This window comes from Haemorhous mexicanus, chromosome 12 (genome assembly GCF_027477595.1).
Source record: "Haemorhous mexicanus isolate bHaeMex1 chromosome 12, bHaeMex1.pri, whole genome shotgun sequence".
Lineage (NCBI taxonomy): Eukaryota > Metazoa > Chordata > Aves > Passeriformes > Fringillidae > Haemorhous > Haemorhous mexicanus.
In genome coordinates, this window is record NC_082352.1 from 15019849 (window position 1) to 15039913 (window position 20065).

Sequence of the window (20065 nt, forward strand, 5' to 3'; positions counted from 1 at the left end):
GGTTATTTTGAAATGGTAGGAAAAGACACAGCATTCGTCTCACCTGTGGTATGAGAAACACTGGGTTTTCTGCTGGTGGTGAGGAAATGTCTCAGCAGCTCCTGCTGGACTCAAGAATTTGTCTTCTGCTTTCCTCCTCAAATCTGTTGCACTTCTTTGCCTCTCAGTAGTACCTCAGCTGAAGGGGTTGAATAAGGGAGTGAAGGGAGCATGGTAGTGGGATTATAAGGTGCTTTTCTTCAGCACTGCTCTTTGCATCTGGTTTCTCATACAGATACTCCAGATGGTGCAGCTGGAAATTCACCCCTTCTTCAGGTGTCAAAATTTGCCAGTTCAATCACTGATGGTAAATGGTAAAGAAATGGGGGAATGCTGAATTGCCTTGTGCACATTTGCATCATCTTCATATTTTGAGCACAATCAAAACCCAAGATGCTTTTCATTTACTTGAAAAAGATCTGTTAAATGTTTTCCCTGCCTCTGATACCACATACTTCTCGTAGTCTTTCTGCTTTGGCATCTGTTTTGGACTTCAAACACAACCTTGCACTGTTGTCTGCCCCATTAGCTATGGTGAACACTTTCTCTATGGTCTAGAACCACTTTTGGACACTTTATTTTCCAGTTAAATGGTGAGCATCAGTAATGTAAATATGAGCTGAAAAGCTCCCCTGGTTCTTGTTTTAAGTTTGCTTTCTTCTGCTTTAGTTGCTTTAAGCTGTGCCTTCAGTTGAGTCTGTGGCTGCCAGTTCAGGAAACTGTAAGGGAATTTAGGATTTGAGCATATGGTATAGTAGGTTGAATGTAGATATCACTCCTCTGAGCATGCATTCCTTTGTCTGTGGTGAGTTCCACTGATATGTGTAGCTTTTTCCAGGATTTCAAACCTAGTTCTGAACTGATATGCAGAATTCTCCAGTTTCTGAAAAGGAATAACCACACTGGGACAGCTTTTTGAGATCTGGCAGCCCCAGAGTACTCTCCGCAGCTGCTGTAGGCGAGATTCCGCCTGCTTGTCATTTTCTGCCAAATTCCCCTATTATTGCTCTCTGAACTGAAATTTTGCCTGGTATGTTGGAATTAATCACTGAAATGAAAGGTTCATAAAGCATCTAATAGCAGTTTAAACTCTATAATTATTACTTCTTGCATATCTTTTTTTGCTTAGAGAGATACCATGATCCCATTGTTCCCATGCTGGCCGTGTGTACCAGGGAGGACTTTGGTCCTTCTCCGTTGGTTTTATGGGGCACTGCTTCGCCTTCCTTATCCATGGAAACAGGCATTCAACCAAAGAAAGAGTTTTGTATGTGATATTTAGGATGTGGAGTAGCCCTTCTGTATAGGGTTCTTAGAGCTTCTTAGAACAGCCCTTCTGTTTAGGGTTTATTGACCATCTGTTGTGGCTGAGTAAGGCATGATACTCCTTCAGGAGAAGGCAAAGTGTAGGGCCAAGGTGTGCTGAAGTTTGTATTGAAACTGCTGAAGAGAGATTTTAGCTTGAGCTGTTCAGTTCTCTACAGAGTTAGAATTAGTTAAGACCAAACTGGAAAGCTCGGAGCATGCTGTCCTTTACCAACCACTCATTCCAGCTGCACTATATTCTTCCTGTGATTATTTTTCCTTTTCCCTAATTTAATGGTGCCTGCTCGTTTCTCAGGCAACTTTTCATACATGGATGTCTCTTCTCCAGCAGTTCTGACAGTAAAATTGTGTTTTATGAGCTACTTTTGTCATTATGTCTGCTAAGGTTTATTTTATGTATGAAAGGTTTATTTTACGTCTAGATCTATTGACTTTTCCATACCAAAAATAGAGAGTGGAAATAGTTTTCCACCATGATGGTAGATATAGCAACACTTTGTGTAACGCTGTGTTTGCTGTTTGAGACTTGGGTGGTTTGGTAATTGCCAGTCTTACAGCTCATTAACGCCTACTCCGACCTTCCCTGCTATGAATTCTCTTCTTGTTTTATATCAGAACCTGAGAGGTCTTTAATTGCTGCTCAGGCTTAGTCGATTTAATTTCTGGTGTAGCTATTTTTAAACTTGCAATGTAAAGAATAGTTTGCCTTTACCAACTTGAACACCTGTCAAGAGGACAATTGGATCACATTTTAAAATAGTGATACCAAGTTGGAGGAAGATCTTTCTAGCGTGGAGTTTGCATCTTGAGGTATTAAGCAGTGATGTAAGACTCTAATCCCTTTATCTGATGATTAAAGTAGAGTGCCTAAAAAAAGAACAACTAAATCTGTTTAAGAGTTGCTACCTTTAGTATAGCTTCAAATTAGAAAGTTAAAATTCAGATCTTCGAAGCTGCTGTAGCACAGTCTTACATCTAAGATGGTAAATAACAGAAACTGTAAAACTCTACATCCTGATTCTCATCATTAAAACTGTATTAAAATGCTTTTTGCTAAAAAAGGTGGCTTGTTCTATTCTGCACAGTAAGACTATGAACCTTGGATGGGGAAACACAAAAATAGCATCTCTCTCTGGGGCAGTAAAAGGGGAAATGGCCTCATTCTGTGCTGCAGCAGCAGCTGCAGGTCTGCTCTCTGCACCTTGTGTGTATCAGTCACAGGGTTGTTACCAGTTCTCTGAGTCTTGCTGTCCAGAATGGGAACACCTCTGTAGATTCTGTTCATAGAGGCATCTTTGCAGGGAAGGTAGCCAGTAAATCCATCTAAATATGCATCCAAAGGAAGGGCTGGCTTGCCCAAGTGCCATCAAGGGAACTTAGGGAAGACATAGCGATTCCTTCCATTAAATGATTTTTACAGAGCTATTATATTGTCTTAACCTTGCTGTGCCCCTTCCTAATCTATCCTGTTTTGTTAGTCCTTGAGTGAGTAATGCAAGGCTTGAGTAAAACTGGTACTAGTAAAGTGGGAGTATATGGTTCATATTTAACATGAAGATAAAATTAATTGTCTATTTCTAGAATTATGTTTTCTGTTTCAGGAGGATGTGTTACAGCCATTTTCATATCCGTCTTTGCCAGATTCAGTTTTTATTTGTTTTCTCCAGTAACTAGATTTGATAGGCCTTGCTCTAGAGTTTCTTATTTTGTGGCAAAGAAGGGAGGTTATGTAAAGCTTCCACTGCATCTCCACATCTTGGTGTAAGCTTGGATTCCTCCTTTCTCCTGTTGCATTTCAGTTGCCATTGATCATGTTGCTTTTCCTATAACACCTCCAAACTCTGCTGCTGTAGAATTTCTCATGCACAAGGTTCTTCTCTTCCTTCTACCTGATGCTTTGTCATCGGAGCCAGGTTAGCCCTGTGTCTCTGCATCAACTTAACTTATTCAACTTTTAGGTGGTGCTGATACCAGCGTCAGAACTCCAGGCAGGTTTGTGGTTGCTGTAAATCCCATCATATAACCCTCCCTTTCCCTGTGCCAGGATTTTCCCACTTTCCTTAACACTTCTTTAGTCTCTTCCTCAGGTGGCTGAGTGCATTAGTCTTTTTGCCATCAGAGAGTGAGGCACGGCAAAATAAAAATTGGTGGAGGGATGATGGAGTGGCTGAGCTGAGGTGGAAGGAGAGGTGCACTAAAGGTTTGATCCTTTGCTCGTTATTCAACTCCTTAAGCCCAGACTTGGAGAGATGATCAGCTTCAATTCCCAGCTCAGGGAGCATCTTCCTCCGCAGCCTTGATGCTGGGCAAGTGAGAGCCCTGGCTCTAGGCAGAGTTGGGACAGCATTAGCACTTATTTCCCAGCACACATTTGCCCTTCTCATTGGGATAAAGGAAATGGTTCCACACAGGAGAAGTGGGAACTGTGTGCACTTGATTGCCTGGAGCACTTTTGTCTCCCTGGCACATTCTTGTAGCTGTAAAGGTACAGCACTGACATCACCAAACTCATCCTTCCAGCACATTTGATCAGAATGGTGACATTTTGGGAAGAGATCTGTAAAAATGAGGTAGTTCCTGTGTCAGGGGAATGGGGAGTTGCTTGCAAGGGAAGAAGTGATTTTTATTTAAAATACAGCTTTTGGCTGCTGATAATGGTGAGCAAAATGTTCACAACCTTCACATTTGGCTTCCCAAACAAGTTTATTATAATGCTGGGTCAGAATAATTTCTGCCTGTTTTGGGATGTTTTCCTGTTTAAAACTAAGTTTTCCTTAATTGATTGTTTGGATTTCTGTTAAAAAAAAAAAAAGGCAGTCATGGAACAAAACTCAAGAAAGGTGGGGGTTGGTGTCATCTGATGACTTCAAGCTGTCACTAAAAAGCATTTGAAAATTTTCTTTGCACTTTAAACTTTCCTTCAGTATTATGGCTGTAGCAGTGTGCTTATAGCCCTTGGCATGAGTAGTCCTTGCATTTGAGAGAGGAAAAAAGAATTAATATTTATAAATGCCTTAAAGCTTTAGGTGAGGTGTTTGGGCACTAGCTGTGCCTGCCATTTGATTTCCTTCCTGGAAAGCTGTGTGCTGTGTGCCCAGAGATGGTAATTTTGAGCAAGCACTGGAGGATGGTGGAAGCTGCTATTGCAATGTGAGACTGGAATTTGTATGGAGCTGGGAGCCCTTGTGCCTCTCCAGCTGCTGGGCTGGCACCTTCCTGTTTGTTCCCCCCCCAAATGGATTTATTCACTTATTCCTTCTGGTGTAATGGGTTTTCTTCTTTCTCTAAAGAAGCTTGGGCTGGTGTAGAGTACTCCGTGGGTGTCCCATTGCATTAAAGGAAACAAAATTCTCTGCCTGAACGCTTCCCTGCTGAACCAGCTGACATTTGCAGGCAGGAGTCGGGAGAAGCGGGAGGGGAGGGGATCTGCTACTGCCTGTCGTGTTTGCTGAGATGGCTCTGAGACTTCTCATCTCCCATTTGTCTCAGAGCTGGGCTGGATTACTGATGTCAGGCTGGCTTCTGGATTACAGCACAAGCAAGAGCTGCTTTGCAGGTGTGGCCTGCTGGACTGATGTTCTGTTAGAGATTCCACCTGTTTGGAGTAAGGAATTCTCAGCAAAGAGGAGTGTGCGTTCTAATGAGGAAAGTGTTCACATTAATATTTACTGATTTGTTAATACTGGTAACAGTTGATCTTCCCACACAGATCCTTGACACCTGCTACAAGCAGAGCAGATACTTGGGAGCTGTCAGCCATCCCAGCTAGGACCTGATCCATTTTGTGTGCTTTGGAGGAAAAACTGCTGTTGCCCTTCACCATGGCACCACTAAGGTTTTTTCCATGCTAAAGTTCCCTCCTTTTCCTGTAGTGGGATAGATCTCACTTCTTCCAGTATAACCAGAGGTAGATTAATATCTCTGAAGTCTTTGACAGGTTCTCCTGCATCTCCTGGTCAGGCTTGCAGCAGGACACTCATCCAAACCCCCCTTCATGCTTTTGTCTCCCGAGACCAGATTTTAAAAGGACTGGGAAGATTTCTGATGCATGCTGCTGCCAGAATTTTAAGAACAACTGAAGTTTGAGCCTGTGAAAACATTCTTCTAGTGCCTTATGTTTGTGAATGCTGTGCAATGGATGTAGCTGAGGTGGGACAGAGCAAGGAGCAATGTCAGCAGCATGGTTCCCCATCCCCTCTGCCCTCGCAGGGCCTTGGCAAGCAGGTGACAGCAGGTTTGTCTCCAGCAGTACAGGGTGGCTCTTTAATCCCTTTGCAGTGTGGGGTCAGAGCAGGCTCATGCCAGGTACTCTTTCTTCGAGGGAAACAGTGGTCTCACCTCTGCTGAGTTTGGATTTGGAGGGGTTTAGGAGAGACAAAGCTGCTCTGATTGCCAGACCCCGTGGCAGAGGACATGGACAGTTGTTCCCAAGCACACAAGTCAGGGTGAGTTTGCTGCTCTCCACTGAGGCCATCTTGTCATGTATGCTGTATTTATATCATGCTTGATTTCATTTCATATTTTGGTTGGCTTAAATGTTGCTAGGTTTGTATATTAATAAAGAAGCATTTTAACTACTTCTGATTTTTGCCGTTAGTTATGCAAGACCCTTGTGTGGCAGAATCCAAATGCCCCTGGTTGTCTGGGTGGGATCCTGCAGGGACACTAGGCTTCTTGAATGGTCCAGCCCTGGGAGCTGGAGTGAGTTCTGGGCCTGCTGCATCACCCTGGGGAAGTCCCTTCCCTGCCTCTACCTGTATTCACATTCAAAATTATGTCCTTCAAGTCATTCCCTCTGCTGTGGTGGGGCTCAGGGACATGGGCTGCATGGGACCAAAGCCTCTGTTTTAGGGTCCAGGGTGGTTGGGACATGGATGTGGGGTCTGGGTGAGCAGTGGCATCACCAGCTCCTGGGCTCAGGCTGGAGGGGTTGTGCTGAGGCTCTGCTGCTGGACACCCAGGCTGGCATGGGGCCAGGTCCTTCTCCTGCCCCACACAGCTCGGGGCTGGTGTCTGGCCCAGGAGAGGAGGGGAGAGCAGAGCAACTTCATGGTCCAGCAGCTCTCTCATTCCCTTTCCCTTCTCTCCTGACCCCACCAATGCCCAGGTTTGGGTGCAGGCAAAGGCACAGTAGACAGAGCTATCAGAAGAAAACCACCAAGTAGATTTGATGCATGATTTTTATTGACTTTAAAAAAACCAGTTGGTTTAAGACAGTTGTGTGCAGAAGTACCCACGTACACAGAGGCTACGGGCCAAGCTGCCTGCCTTGCTCCTAGCCCTAGCTCAGAGCACTGGTCTCTCCCTCTCCCAGTGGGGCAGGAGGTGCTCAGATCAGGTACTGTGTGATGCAGACAGCCTCTGTCAGGTGGGCCAGCCCGGGCACCTCCTCCCTGCTTGCCCCCCCTGCCCATAGCCTGTGCCTACAGCTCCTCTATGTACAGTACAGTGGTGCGCCGGCCGTGCAGCACGCGCCTGCCTGCGGCCGCCCTGCCAGAGAGACACGAGTGGTCGCGAGTCCTAGTGGGACAGCTTAAATAAAAAATAATAATATAATAATAATTAAAACAGAGAATAGGGGAGCAGGGGAAGGAAGTTAGCAAAAAAAACCAATACTGTCAGGGCAGCCAGGAGCCGCAAGCGCGCCTGACGCTGGATGCCAGCACTGTGCTGCTGGAGGGTTTGGTACCTGGGTTTGGTACCCAGCGTCACCGCTCACCCTGTGATTGTCAGGCCTGGCCCTGCTCAGCTGCAACAGGAGCTGGTCCAGCCTCATCACACTGGATTTGGCCTTTCTAGCCACCGGGGTGCTGGCCTGGATGTGTCCCTCTCTCCCAGCAGCGCTGCCCAGCTAAGATCCAGTGTGGTGCGAGGAAGGAAGTGGGTACAACTGCCAGGTACATCGGCCACGTCCCTGCCGCCAGCACGGGCACAGCCAGGCGTCACCAATGGGAGATGGTCAAGGCACTCATTGTTGCTCGTGGTTTTGTGGTTTTTAATTTTCTTCCCCGTAAAAAAAAAGCCACAAAACAAAAAATCAGCAAAAAGCACCCAGGAAGGTGGAGGGCAGGGCTTGCAGCAGCCTATGTCCTGTGGCTCGGGGCTGCCTGCACCAGGGCGGCTCCACTTCTACAGACCAAAACCCACCACAAAACTCAGGAGTTTAAATCCCTGTGAACAGAAAAGCTGAATTTCCCCAGCCCAGAGGCTGCTGACTTGCCTGCTCCAGGTGACCAACCCACACCCTTGTGTTTCACAATTGAAGAGAAACCTCAAAAAAATAAAAGAAAACCCTGAAAAACAACCAAAGCAAAGTGGAGAAAAAGGTAAGAGGCTGTTACAGAAAAGCCAGATACAAAAGGGTAAAAAAAAAATCTCCGAGCCCAAAAAACCCTACAGTGATTGTTCCTCAAATTAACTATTGCAACCAGCAAGGCAGCATGGGCAGAGTTTCCCCAGAGGGGCACTGCCCCACAGCCCCTGCTCCACTCTCAGCTCCGGCTGTGCAGGCAGAGGGTCCCTCTCTGGGGGACTTTTTCCATGGTTGCCTTTTTCTTGAGCTTTTCAGCATCTCCTAAAAAAAAAAACCCACCTGATTGACCTAAAGAAAGTGGTTTTAATGACACCTCTGGGGAGGCAATTTCCTTCAGCATCTCCCCATCCCATGTCATAGGCTGCCTGTCCAGCCCAGGAAGCCCTGGGGACCCTGAGGGCCCCGGCGGTACCAGACTGGTGTAAACCAAGCACCACCCTGGCAAAAGGAGCAAAGACTTTGGGATTTCAGCTTCTCACCAGAGCTGTTTAGAGCAACACAAAAGCAAAAGCGCAGTTCACTCACCCACTAATCTCTGATCTGTTTCTTCCCAGCCTGAAAGCAAGGAAATCCTGTCTCCCTGACCCTGCTGCATCCCACAACCCCTTGAGCATCCTAGAACTGCCTGCAGAGCTCAGCAAGAGTGACCAGGCTGCTGCTCATGTAGGTTTCTGAGCTGCCTCCTGTACAGTCATTCCTGAAATCTGTCCTACCCTTCCCCAGTCCTCAGGCAGAAGAGCAGGGATGCTGCACCCCAAAGCTGAGATTCCTCTTCATCTCCCTGCACAGCTGTGCCAGCCGTTGTCAGCCTGCAGCAGAGTATAGGCAATGGTCAGCTTCCCGAAGCTTCTGGCTCCCCACCATGGATCCGTGTGCTGGGATCTGCCTCTGTGCTAGAAGCCTTCCCTGGAGAAACGACGGCATCAGGTGCCCCAGGAAGGGTAAAAGAAAAATACCAAAATAAAGGAAAAAAGCAGCTGGTTCCACTGGTGAGGCTGCGCAGCCGCCACAGCTCCCTCAGCCCCCTCAGCCTGGACGTGATGCTCGAGGGGCTCCCCAAAGTCACACGGCTTCGGGGCAGGGGGGGTTGTCTTCTTTTAAAAAGAGCAGCATTTGGTTTGACTGTAGAGAGATGCAAGGCAGCCACCCCTGCCGCCTGGTCAATCGCTGATTGTGTTTATAAATCCTTTCTCAGCTGGGTTTCTTAATAATAATAATAATAATTAAAAAAAAGCAAAAAGTCTCCTTTAGCTCTGAACCTGATTGGCTGCTGGAGGCACCAAATGCCACCACGGTGGCTCTGTCAGCAATGCAGAACTGCGCTGCCCATACGTGCTCGTTGCCTGAGCCCACCAGGGAGTCCCTCACCCTCTGCCCCTGCAGGCAGCAGGACCTGCTGGAGCAGGAAGCCAGAGACTCAGCCCTCAGTTTCCCCGGTAAACCTCGATCTTGCTGGTTTTGGCCAGCATGTCAATGATGTGTGCCTCGAAGTCAGCATCGTGCACCCCCGTCTTCCTGAACTCCCCGGCGTAGCGGTTGTTCTCCCAGTAGTGGTGCCAGTTCCCCCGGCTGTCAGCACCGAACCCAAAGACGTTCACCTGCCGTAGCAAGGGAGGGAGTGAGCCAGAACCCCCCACCAGCCTGGGACACGCTTATCTCAGCAACCCCTGCACTCCTGGGGTGATTTTCAAAGGTGCCCATCCTCCTGCACAGCCTTCCCACCCCTCAAGGGTGCCCATCACTGTGGTGTCAGGCAACCATAGTGACTGCTGCAGTTTGACCCAAAGAATTCCACCTCCTTCCTTAACCCTGTAAGGTTCAGGACTTCAGCAAACCCACTCCATGCCAGCTGAAGGAGACATCACCCACCTCATCGCAGACATGGAGGGCAAAGAAGAGCACCAGCATGCCAGTGGAGGGGTAGCGCCCGTGGTGTTCCGTCCAACGGTCGTGGATGTACTTGAAGAAGGCAGGATTGTAGATCTGCACCTGGGAGGATAGACCAGGGTGAGCACAGGAGCCCCAGCTATGCTCCCTTTGGCACCAGGACCCCGTGAAGGAGCACTGGGAACCCTGGGGAATGATGAGGTGACAGAGGCCATACAGGTGCTCCTGGCAGTGCATTCCACGTACCTTTTCTTTGTCCACACGCAGAAAAGGCTTCACAGGTGCGTATGTGCTGGGAAAAGAGTGGAGAGGCAGCTGAGTTCTTGGGGGTCCCATGCCCCCAGCTCCAGCCTGAGTTGCCAAGGGGGGCTCTTGGAGGGAGGAACCAATGAATCCCCACTACTCCCAGGTGAGCTGTCCTTGAGCTAGGTGAGCCACCAGCCTAGTGCTGCCAGTGTCCACTTGGTACTTACAACCTGATCTGGCCAGTGGAGAGGGCACTGGCGATCCAGAGCAGGTCCAGGGTTTTGAAGGGCACGAGCACAAAGCTGACATTGGCAGGCAGGTTCTTGGCACTCTCGGGATACATGAAGTGGTGTGTAGTCCGACCACCCACATCGCCCTCAAAGCCCACCGTGGGGGCCTGGTTCATCCTGGGGAGAGAGCAGGGAGGATGGCACCACTGTCGCAATGCCCCCTGCCTTGCAGATGACACAGGTGATCCCCACGAGCTGTTGAATGCTGCCAAGCAGCAGTTTCCCACCCAGGGGAGAGGGAAGGCTGGACTCACTCCCACTCATCCCAGCACCCGGTGGTGCCAGCATCACCCCATGTCTCTGTGTGCCCGGGTGGGCAGGGCCCTGGCAGTGCTGTCTGGTTCTCACCGCATCACGAAGTCGTGCCCGTCGATTTCCGGGCCATAACCGGAGCCGCGAAGGTTGCCTGAGTTCCCAACCACGGCGCAGCGGCGGCAGCGGCGTGGGTCACGGGAGCGGTACGGATCCTCGCCCGGCACAATCTGGAAGAGCTTGCTCAGGACCTCGTGGGTGTTGTGGGACTTGAACTGGGGCTGCAGCATCTGCAAGGAGGGAAGGTGGGCAGGGGGGAATCAGCCAGCGCCCCCTCCCTGGTGGAGGGGAAATCTGTGCCCCCGTGCCAGAGCACACCGTGGCACTCTCGCCCCTGCGCTCACCATCCACCACCTCTGGACGTCGGGTGGTAGGTCCATGTTCTCCTTGGTCCACACTGGGGACACGGTGCCGTCATAGCGCCCATCAAACCAGTCGGTGGCTCCCGGCTCCTCGGCCGGGCAGCGGCGGCAGGAGCAGCCCCGAGGGTACGGCCCTCCTTTGCTGAGCCGCTGCATCCCGGCATAGCCGGGCACCAGCTTCACCCGGTGGATGCCGCCCAGCCCGCCGGGGTCCAGGTAGGCGATGCTGTGGTGGGAGTAGGTGAAGAGGAGGGACATGACGAAGACGAGCAGGAAGGCGGTCGAGAGGAAGCAGAAGCGCAACGAGCACTTCATGGTCGTCGGGTGGCTGAGCCGGGGAGGGCGCCCGCTCCGGCATAGGGCGCGGGCATAGGGCGCGGGAGGGCGTCAGCCGGCCAGCGAGGCTCCCTGGAGGAACGAGCGCTGTAACTCCCTGCGGTGGCGGTGTGAGGAGGGGGATGTAGAACCTCCCAGGACCCACCGCACCGGGCTCCTACCTGCTGGGCTGCAGCTTTCCATCCGCCTTGTCCGGCCGCGGCGAGGGCCCCCGGTGGCTCCGTGTGCCAGGCAGGGAGCATCTGCTGAGGGGTCCGGCACAGCTCGGCGCGCCGGCCTCAGCCGCGGCACCGCGCCCCGGCGGCTGCTCCAGGTCCTGGCCCCGGCTGGCGCTCAGCTGCCACGGTGCTCATCATCCCCGGGGTTTAGCTGATCCGCTGGCACGCTGCCCTCAGCCGCTGGCTCGGGAACACGGCCACCACGACACCGGCCTAGAGCGGGAAGAAGGGGACGGCGCGTCAAGGGGTGGCGATCCGGACAGCAGAGGGGGGCTGCGCCGAGCAGGCGGAGGGTGCTGGGGGCTGAGGACTTTATTCCCCACTGAATGCCCCAAAATGCCTCTCAGCCCGTCCCAGGTACGGGGATGTAGGGTACGAGCCATACCCGAAGGGGACAAGCAGGCGCAGGGAGCTGAGATGCTGGCATCGCTATCCGTGCCTGGGGAACTCGCAGCAGCTCCCGGACTGTGCCCTCCCTGTCTCTGCCAGACAAAGGCTCAGCCATGAACTCGCCTCCAGAGCCGAACAAGCGGCTCCTTTCTGTAGGCTAAATTCTCCTTCTCTATCACGCCATAAGCAGGCCCTCCAAAACCCTCCTCGCCGGCTGCCGCCGCCGCCGAGACAACCGGGAAACAGCCGAGAAACAGCCGCTCCGCAGCCTGACGGGCACCCCGGGCACCGACGCTGGGACTGTCCCCCCCGAGTGGCAGCGTCCCTTGGGGAAGGTCACTCGCTCGCTCGCGATCCTGGCGGGTAAAAATAGCCAGGGCAGAGGTGCTGGCGCCTGCGCCCGGGGAGGGGCGGGAGGAGCGGCCAAGCCCCCCGAGCAGGGGGTGGGCAAAGCCAGGCAGCGCTCCTTGGCCAAGGCATAAAAAAAAAAAAAAAAAAAAAAAAAAAAAAAAAAAAGAAAGGCTGAAAATCCCCTTTTAACCCAGTCACTGAGATGGAGTAGGATCCAGAATCCTAGGGGTTTGGAGACATGATCTCCCCTCCAGGCCTTTTTGGGGAGGGGGTGACCCCGCCCCGAGGCAAAACCCGGCAGAGGCATCACCTCCACGGCTCAGCCCTGGCCCCAATTAAGCCAGTGCCGAGGCCGGCAGCACTAATTAGGAGCTGGCAGGCACCACGATGCTTCTTCCCTAGAAAAAAACATCTCCTGGAAAACGCTGGCTTGCTTTCCAGGAATAGACTGCTAAGCCCCCAAAAACCTCCTTGTTGGGATGGGAGGATAACATGGACCCCAAGGGCTCCCCCAGCCCATTGCACTGCCAGGCACGGACACCTCCTGCCCAAACCATTAACCCCCTGTCAAATATTTGTTCAAGTGGGGACAGTCTTTAAAGGAAAGAGCCAAAAACCGAAGGCACATCCCGGTTCAGGTGTTTTCCTGGGCTCTGGCAGGGAGTTTTAACACGCCTACATGGCACACGCATGGCCAGCAGCGACTGCAATCAGTTCCTTGGGCTGCTGCCAGCAGAAAAAGCAGGGTGGTTGTTAAACAGAGGGTTTTCGCATTTAGGGAGTTTGGAATAAAGCCAGTAAAAAGCTATAACACCCCCCACCCCCAGACGCAAAACGCTGGAAAGATTCGTAGGTAAAAGTCAATTTTGGGGCTTTCTTCAGCTATAATACGGCAGGGCCACCAAGCAGGATGGGCTGATCCCCCTCCCCTGCTCCCGCTGCTTACCATCCCACGAGGCTTTTTAAAGGCTAAAGGAAATGAGCTATCACGTGCTTGTGTTATTTTTGTTCCTGGTGAAAGGGGGAAAATCCCTTTCCGGCTCCCCAGCCCAGCCTGGTCCTGCCTGATACATCCCAGCCCTGACACCATCTGGAGCACAGTTTGTTCGGCCCCCATCCTGGGGCCTCCTGGAGCTGCCCCCAACCACAGAGGGGGAGGAAAGCCTCCCTCCAGCCCAGCTCATGTGCGGTAAAAGAAGCCTTAAATCCCAGCGGCTGGTTTGAGTCATCATTTTCCTAGCAGGAGCTGGCAGCTATTTCCATATGCACTGGTCCTCACAGCCCCCAGCAGGGACAGGGCACCCACACAGGCCAACATACCCCAGCAATATCCATGCCTTCCCTGCCCAATCCTAATCCAAGCCACCTCCACAAATAAAACCCCACTTACAGGAGCTTTTTGCACCAGATTTGGATGTTTCCTTCTTGAACTAATAAGGGATTTCAGGATTTCTTCTGTGGTGAGCAAGCTTGGCAACTCATCGATGCCACTAAATACCATTCTATTCCCAATTTCATCCCCAGGATCCTAAATTGCCTCCTGAGGACCATGTACTCATCAAACACAAGTTTCTTTTTGATTGCAGGAGATAATGAAGCGAGGCTATTAAAAGGTCCTGGCAAATTGCTCTGCTGCTTTTACAGGTTGATGGTTTTTTCCAATCATATAATCTTTCATTTCAGGATGAATGCTAGAGCGATGTGACCAACAGCCCCAGGGCCTGGAGGATGCCTGCCCCTTCCCTGTCAGACAAAACACCATCGAAACATCCCCACTCAGCATCTCCAGGACTCGTTGGCTTTGTTTGATCATTTCTAAGCTATCCTGGGGTTGTTGGCATGAATTTCTGTGCCAATAAATGGCAGGGTGGGCAAAGGAGGGATCCATCACTGGGAGATGGGATGTCACAGTGTTTGGGGCAGGGAGAGAAGGGGAGTGGAGGAGCAGTGGCAGCACTGTCTGCACTGGCTGCTGCTCTTCCCAGGGATGAATGGTCTGAAAATTCTCCCAGGAGTCTTTGGGAAATGCCACCCTGTGTGACCAGGTGCTACTCATCTCATGGTCCCTGTGCAGAGACATCACCTCTGCCACCACGAAAGCATTGAAAGGGTGTTAGAGTGGTGCATGGCTCTTGCAGGTGGAGGAGGAGAAAGCACACAGGGCCCCCCCTTGGGCTGGACTGGCATCTCTGCCATGGGTTGAAAACCTGAGAATTAGGGTTGGGGTTTTTTGGCAGGGAAGGAACAGATCTGAGTCGACTCTTCTCCCACCTCCTTCAATGCCAGACAGAAACAGTGAGTAGTGACCTGTCCTTGTTTCAGGCATGACTTCAGTGAGCAGGATTACTACAAAAAGTCATAAAACCATTCCAATTTCTTTTTGCCCATGGCCCCAGCACTGCCAGAGGTTGCAGCCCCCAGGCAGAGTGTGAGGAGCCGTTTGCCTCCGTGGGGCCGTCAGCTCGCGTTAGCTGGGAGCAGCGCGCGGGAACCGCCGGGGGCAGCACGGGCAGGGCCCACAGCCTGTCCCTCTGCATCACTGGCCTTCCAAAGCCAAAGCAAGGCTTGGCGAGAAAACTGCAGTTAATTAAGAAGGTCCTTTCCTGCTTCACCCATCTAGAGGGATTATATTTTCCCCTTGATTTTTTTTTTCTTCCCTGGAAGCTGGATGGGAGAGGGAGCAGGGAGCAGAGCCGGTGCTGGCACAGGGACGCTTGTCCCTGCCATGGGGTGATGCCATGAAGAACTGATGGCTGGCAGTAGACAAGCACCAGGTACTAAGGGAAGAAGCCAATTTCATGCATTAAGCCATCACCACATCCCAACAGCAACGAGGACCTGGTAAGTAATTCTTCATCCTTTTAATTAATCATACTCCTATCAGGCAGCTCAATCAGCTAATGGAGCCAAGTTAATCGGGTTTCCCATGTTTTAAACCCTGCTCGCACCCCTGGCTGCCAGTGGCAGCAATTCCAGCCTCTCCTTTTGTCTGGCCTCCAGAGGGGTTATTTCGGGCTCATCCCTCAGTGCTGGGACAGGGCCAGGAAAAAGCGTGGAGGCCAAATCTCCAGCACAGAGCTGGGATGGAGCCAGCCATGCTGAGGCCATCTCCTATGGGATTTAGGGGCGCAGGGGAATGCCTGAAGTGGGAAAACAGAATTGAATGCTCCCACCCTTGCTGGTAGATGGGCCTGCAGGGACTGGTCCAGCAGCATTCCAAACCCCTTGGTTCAACCACAGTGTGACCCTCAGGGAACTGCACCAGCCTGAGCACCCTGTGCTGCTTGATGGGGCAATGCTGGGTGGGCACTCTTCCCCCAAAACTCACACTGGCAGAAGCAGCCAAGGCAGATGCCCATTCCTGCAGCTCACACTCCCATTGGGACTACCCAGCCACCTGTACCAGCCTGTGTGGATGATGTCCCTGAGCATTCTTCAGTGCCATTTCTCCCACCCTCTGCCAGCCATTCTGGGTCTCCCCAGCCCAGGGGGAACAAGGGACCATGCACTCTAGGGGTGTTGATAAGCCCAAGGCCATGCTCACAGCACAGCCTTGTCATGCTCAACTCTGTGCCAGGAGCAGCAGCTCCCTCCTTGAGGCAGGACAGGCAGGGAAGAGAGCGGAAATCTCCTCCCTGATCCTGAATGCCTGCAGAACTGAGAGACAGCCCAGCTGCTCTGCACCTCAAACACCCACCCTAGAACCCCCAGTTTGCCTCAGTTTGCACCAACTCAAGTACCAGCAGCTCAGGTACCACACAGCTGGGTACCACTGAACCCCAGGTCAAGCACCACCACACCAGGTGCCACCAAGCTGAGTCCCACTGAGCAGCCAGGTTTGGCCAACCAACCCAGCAGAACAGTGGAGGCAGAGTCTGGGGCTTGCCACCCACCACTGCCTGCTCCTCTCTCCCATCTTTGCCCCAGGTCCCCGTGCAAAGCCATCTGCTCCCATGGGGAGCCAGCTCCCCACTGCTGGCCACATTTCTGCCTCACCCTCCCACAGCTGCAGCCTGGGGTCAGCAGGGTCTGCCTGGTCCCCCCTCCTGCCTGCTACAGCAGGGCTGTACCCCACAGACACCCCTGAACCAGTCTCCCTGCAGCCTCAGCTGCCTGTGAAGACGTGGCCACACCACAGGCAGCCACACTCCCCAGGAGGGGCAGGGCCCCTGCTCTCCTGTCACCACCAGCATCTGGAGCTGCCGGCAGCACCCTGAGCCTCCCTGCCGCTGGGAAGGAACCACTTCCCCTCCACACTGCTGATGTTTTTACCAGCCTGGACCCATTAGGTTCATGCCTGATGCCTCACCAGGAAAATATGTGCAGGAGTGCAGGACAGGCGGATGCTGCAGCAGGAGGCGCCGCTGCCGGCTGTGGCCCTGTGCCCGGGGAAGGCGAGCTGGGACACGGGCCCTGCACTTTCCTGTGTTCCTCCCTGGATCTCACCTGCACTGAGGATCGGAGGTGGTGGAAAACCAAAGGTTCTCCTTTGGCTTTTAAGGGCGGTTTGATGGGTACTGTACCCACAGCTGCCCTCTCTCCCCTGGGGAAGAACCCAAGCTCAGAACTGCAACCTCGGCACAGGCTGCGGGTGGCCCATAAAACCACCCTGGTTTGCTCTGCCTGCAGGCAGCACTGAGAGGACATTGAACTCGTTAGGGAAATTGCACCTATGAGATTTCATCGCAAGGAAGTTACGAAAGGCTCCCCAGGCCGGAGGGCATCAATCCCAGCACAGCCCAGTTACAGCCAAGAACTCCCATTAAATGTAAAATTAGAGCAGTTCCACTGGCGAGAGCCCCTGACTTCTCTCCACAAGCTGGGGCTCTGCTCAGACACCTGGGGAGAAGGGGGAGCATTTGCAGCTTCCTAATTAGCCCAATTACTGCTGCAGATCAAAAGTCCTTTGCTGGGGACACGGTTGCACCCGGAGCAAAGTGACTGCAGCTTGTTCTGGTTTCCCAAGAGCAACTGTTGAGGGTGTTATTTTAGAGCTCAAACACTGAACTATCCATCCCGTAAGGAAAAAAATCACACACACACACACACACACACGCACAAATTCTCATACCCATTCACCACTCATCCATGTGCAGTCTTGGGGATATCTTTGGGAACTTTGCCTTGGAGCTGGGACCCAAATTACTTGCACTTTCCAAATAAAGCTTTTGGAAGATGCCAGTGGCAAAGAGCGACATGAAGCCAAGAGACACCCCAGAGCCCGGTGCAGAGCCCAGCAGGGCAGGGAGAGGAGGTTCCCAGCCTCTCCCATCACATCCCAGCCCCGCGGGGTCAGGCAGGCTCTGATGAATCCTGGCTCATGAAGAAGCATTGAAGCCGGCCAAGCCACTGGAGAGCAATTAACAGCTTGCAATCGTGCAAAAATGAAATGCAACGGGAAGAGATGAAAACCATCGAGCTGCCGGGACCTCGGCGTGCCAAACTGGGCGGCATCCGGCGTGCCGAGAGCCCGCAGCAAAACCACCGAGCCCTCCGCGCCATCGGGGCCTTTCCCCAAAAAGCGGCAGTTTGGAGCTTGTTTGGGCACGAAAATTCAAGCGTTCCCGCAGCATGCGGCAGCCGGGGCTCTCCCTGCCCGCTCTCTCCGCCTGCCTCCGGCGCCGGCGAGGCGTGGGCGGCGAGCGGAGCGCGCCCCGCCGTTCCCAAGAACCGCCATGAGCTCCTCGCATGAGAGGGAAGCGCTTTGGACAGGCAGCTGCCGCACACAACCGGCAGCGGGGCCGCTGTCGCTGCCAGATGGGGACAGACAGACGGACAGACAGACGGGCACGCGCACCCGGGGGGGCGGCGGGCAAGGCACCCCCCAGCCCAATCCTCCCCGTTGAGGCCGTGACTTCTGCTTCTGACAGAAGGGGAAGAAAAGGGAAGAAAGGAAAAAGCAAGCTCAAAGCGTTGAGGAACTTCCCGTTGGCGCTCACCGCCTTGGCCACGATGTGGCCGGGGCGGCTGCTAAGGGCTAGGAAAAGGAGAGCCTTTCCTAGCAAAAAGGAGAGCCTTTTCCTAGGCAAAACTGCCTTCACCAGCTCAGAGCCCACACGGCTTCCCGGAGGGAGGCTCAGCAAGTTTTGGGGCTTGGTGTGATTTGGTTTCCCCCAGACACGTTTCAAGATTGTTGGCAGCAGGCGGGGACGTGGCCCTTCCTCCAGTCTGAGCCTGCACGCTGCCAAAGTGCCATCCATCCTCCCCCCAATATTTTCCAGCTGCTATGGGAAGCCCTCACTCTAGGGAAATATTTGGGAGCTTTGGAATAGGTGCTCTGACTCTGCAGCTGGAGCCTGAGCTAACCTCGCCTTCCCCCTGCGCCAGCAGCACTCAAGCCCCCGGAATAGGTGGGGACCCCTTGAATCGCCAGGCCCTGACATACGGGCTCTGGTGTCAATCCCCCTCTGGCAGCCGTGCTTCAGCCAGGGAAACTCCCTGAAACAATGGGACACGCACACCGATAAGATCTCACACCAGTGCCCGCCTTAGTGGCCCCACACACACAAAGAAGCAGGCAAAGGACATCCCCTGCTCGGTGACACAGTTTTCTACCCTGTCCCCAGGGACGTTCAAGCTGTTTGCGAAATCCTGGCTGCCACTACCCATGCAATGGATGCCGTGTGTCACGCAGCCATGTGTCACTGCTGCTGAGGGACCTTGCACACTGGCACTCGTAGGGACTGGGGCCACTCGCAGCCAGCCCTCCCACCCTGGTCCCCCGGTTCTGCCCTGAAGATCCCAGGGCACACGGCTGGAAGGGAGCAGCTCCATCAGCCTCGACAGCCCTGCTAGGGCCAGCATCCTCCCCGGGGCGAGCACATCCTGCCCGGGCAGCACCCTGGAGCTGCTCCCCGAGCTGCACACCGCGGCTGGGGCCAGCACACCCTCCCTGGGCACCGCACCGCAGGGCCCGGGCCAGCATTCCGGACCAGCGGAACCTCCTGGGTCCGAACCCAATGCAACCCGGGTGGACGCTCCCGGCAGCAGCACCCAGCACCGGGAGCAGCACCCAGAACCCAATGCAACCTAGATAGGGGATGGCACATCCTCCCAGGGCTGTTCAGCACCCATTGCACCCCGGGGGGATACTCCCAGCCCCGAGACCTGCACCCAGCCCCGGGACCAGCAACCGGGACTACCACAGCGGGGATGAACCCAACGCATCCCGTAGAGGTGCTGCCCGAGGCCAGCTCCCAGCACCGGGACCAGCCCGCAGCAGCGGGGCAGCTCCCGGGCGGGCTCCCCCCCGGCCGCCCGCTTTCCCCGCCGCCTCCCCGGGACCGGCATCCCGAGCCGAGTCGGGCCGTGCCCGCATCCTCCGCCTCGGGGCCGCTCTCCGCCGCGGTACCTGGCTCAGCTCCGGCATGGCTCCGCCGCCGGGCTCACCCGGGCCCCGCCGCCACCGCCCTCCGCGCCGTGCGGAGCCGTGCCGTGCCGTGCCGCGCGGGGCGGGGGGGAAGGGGGGGACGGACTGGCCCGGCAGGCTGGGAGATGTAGTCCTGGGCTTCCCGGAGGGGCTTGTGGGACTTGTAGGAGGAGAGCGGGGCCGCCTGCGCCCACTCTCCCACCGGCATCTCAGTAATCCACCCCGGTGCCCAGCCCGGGACCCACCCCGGCGCATCGGTACCCCCCAGCCCGGCGCCCAGCATCGGAACCCCCGGTACTCAGCCGCCAGCATTCACCTCGGTACCCACCCGGCGCATCGGCAGCCCCCTGTACACCCCCGGTACCCAGTGCGATACCCAGCTCGGTACCCATCCCAGTACCCACCCGGCGCACCGGCATCTCCGGACATCGGCACCCCGGTACCCATCCCCGTTATCCATCCCGGTGTCCACTCAGCGCACCGGCATCTGCCGGCACCCATCCCGGGACGCGTCCCGTGCATCGACACCACCCAGTACCCACCCCGTACCGATCGCACCCCAGCAGCCACCGGGCACCCACCCTGACAACCCACGGGGAACCGACACCCGCGCCCCCCGACTGGGC

At 54.1% G+C, this 20065-nt stretch overlaps 1 protein-coding gene across 2 annotated transcripts; it reads right to left on the minus strand.

Moving 5' to 3' along the window:
* Positions 1 to 6527: 6527 nt before the first annotated feature.
* On the minus strand, positions 6528 to 19528 carry ST3GAL2 (ST3 beta-galactoside alpha-2,3-sialyltransferase 2). Of its 2 annotated transcripts, none has more exons than XM_059857214.1 (8): positions 19422 to 19528; positions 11273 to 11542; positions 10758 to 11183; positions 10450 to 10643; positions 10039 to 10218; positions 9812 to 9857; positions 9548 to 9667; positions 6528 to 9276 (listed from the first exon to the last, which is right to left on the minus strand). In XM_059857214.1, the coding sequence occupies exons 3-8, from the start codon at positions 11088 to 11090 to the stop codon at positions 9103 to 9105; spliced, it is 1047 nt and encodes a 348-aa protein (XP_059713197.1). In that variant the 5' UTR covers positions 11091 to 11183; positions 11273 to 11542; positions 19422 to 19528; the 3' UTR covers positions 6528 to 9102. The 2 variants fall into 2 exon arrangements, with proteins under 2 accessions (XP_059713197.1, XP_059713196.1); XM_059857213.1 differs by lacking the exon at positions 19422 to 19528 and adding an exon at positions 11715 to 11858.
* Between the last annotated feature and the right edge of the window lie 537 nt (positions 19529 to 20065).